Source organism: Seriola lalandi, unplaced genomic scaffold (genome assembly GCF_002814215.2).
Source record: "Seriola lalandi dorsalis isolate HSWRI2012SDOR001 ecotype SW California unplaced genomic scaffold, Sedor1 jcf7180001955828, whole genome shotgun sequence".
Classification (NCBI taxonomy): Eukaryota; Metazoa; Chordata; class Actinopteri; order Carangiformes; family Carangidae; genus Seriola; species Seriola lalandi.
The window spans coordinates 1-1,863 of NW_019426497.1; the positions used below are offsets into that span (position 1 = coordinate 1).

General features: G+C 41.4%; 1 protein-coding gene across 1 annotated transcript; it reads right to left on the bottom strand.

The window, feature by feature from the left end:
- Positions 1-82: 82 nt before the first annotated feature.
- LOC111652956 (uncharacterized) lies at positions 83-1,857 on the bottom strand (the record flags this gene model as incomplete). Its single annotated transcript, XM_023403751.2, has 1 exon — positions 83-1,857. A coding segment is annotated over one exon (1,281 nt), but the record flags the coding sequence as incomplete, so codon positions are not given.
- Positions 1,858-1,863: the final 6 nt, after the last annotated feature.

The window sequence follows — 1,863 nt, forward strand, 5'->3', positions numbered from 1 at the left end:
AAAATGAAACCTCAGTTGAGTTATTACATTTATTTCTTAGTATTGGCAGCTTGGGACTTTTGTAATAAAGCTGTTGCTAATCTTCATCTTTCAGGTCAGTTTGAGTGGAGGAAGCACAGCGGACCTCAGATCAGTGAAAATCAGAACCACATGGACCTCAGGATCCGCATCCAGGAGAACCCACAGACCGAAGTACCTTCAAAAGATGGTAATTAAAAAAAATCAAATATAAATGAATTCAATGTAAACTGATGAAAGAGTTTTATTATTCACAAAGGAAAGGTTATCTCTGTCCTAAACATCTGGTTTAAAAAGTCAGTTCACACAAAACATTGTCCAGGTGATAAAAAATTATTCTGAAGCACGTCTTTTGCAATTGCACTGGGTGACGATTGGCCGATCTGACTATGGTTAAGGTCGCGTAACCCCAGTATAAATCTGCAACAAGGAGTTAAGTTTTGAAATTAATTCATGTTACACTTTCATACAAAAAACAGTAAATTTGAAACATGTGATGTATTTCAACTATGCTGTTATATGCTGTTACAGTTCTACTGAACCAGCAACTCTGCAGTTTCACTTACTGCTGCTGCTTTCAATAACATGCTTTTGTTTACATATCCTCATATGTTTTACCCTGTTTGAATCATGATTGAATGTCCTGCCACAGAAGCTGCAACTGAACGGTTTCTCTTTCGTATGAATTCTTGAGTGCTGCATTAACCCCCCTTGTCTTCTAAATCTTTTCCCACAAAAATCACAACCAAATGGTGTCTCTCCAGTATGGACTTTCATGTGCCTCGTAAGATCCCCATTTTCTTTAAATCTTTTCCCACAAACACTGCAACCAAATGGTGTCTCTCCTGTATGGACTTTCATGTGCCTCGTAAGAGCCCCCTTCACCTTAAATTTGTTCCCACAGACACTGCAACCAAATGGTGTCTCTCCTGTATGAACTCTTATGTGCATAGTAAGATTTGCCTTCACAATAAATGTCTTTCCACAAACACTGCAACCAAATGGTTTCTCTCCTGTATGAAGTTTTATGTGCCTAGTAAGATTCCTCCTCGCATTAAACCTCCTCCCACAAACACTGCAACCAAATGGTGTCGCTCTTGTATGAAGTTTTATGTGCCGAGTAAGATACATCTTCGCATTAAATTTCTTTCCACAAACACTGCAACCAAATGGTTTCTCTCTTGTATGAATTTTTATGTGCCTATTAAGATTCCTCTTCACATTAAATCCCTTCCCACAAACACTGCAACCAAATGGTTTCTCTCCTGTATGGACTTTCACGTCCGCTGTGACATGATGCTGTTGGTAGGATTCTTTCCCACAAACTTTAGAAACAAATGGTTTCTCTCCTGTATGGGCGTTCATGTGCCACCTAAGATTCGTCTGTCCCTTAAATCTTGCTTTGGTTTCCTTCCAATCAATGTCACTGTCTTCTGTGTTGGAAGACTCTGATACTTTTTCATCTGTGTCTGGTTGAAGATGACCAAGTGGATCTAAGTTCCTGTCTGGTTTATATCTTCCACAGTCGTCTCCATCAGCCTCTGTTTCCATCTGCTGAGCTGAGCTGCTGGACAGAGGCTCTGACTCTCTGCTCCTTTCAGTTTGGCTTCGATGAGGCTGTGAAGACTGAGGTTTCTCCTCATCATCTTCAGTCTTCACATGGACAGGAGTGAGTGGGACCATGGCACCATCAGCCTCCTCCAACCTTTGAAGCTGTTCTCCCTCCTGACTGGTCCGGAGTTCCTCCTGTTCCTCTTTAAGAGGTGGGTTCTCTGGTTCCTCCTGATCCAGACGAGGGCTCAACTCAAGGGGAACCTCTTCTTTAATCAGGAACAGATACTGAAC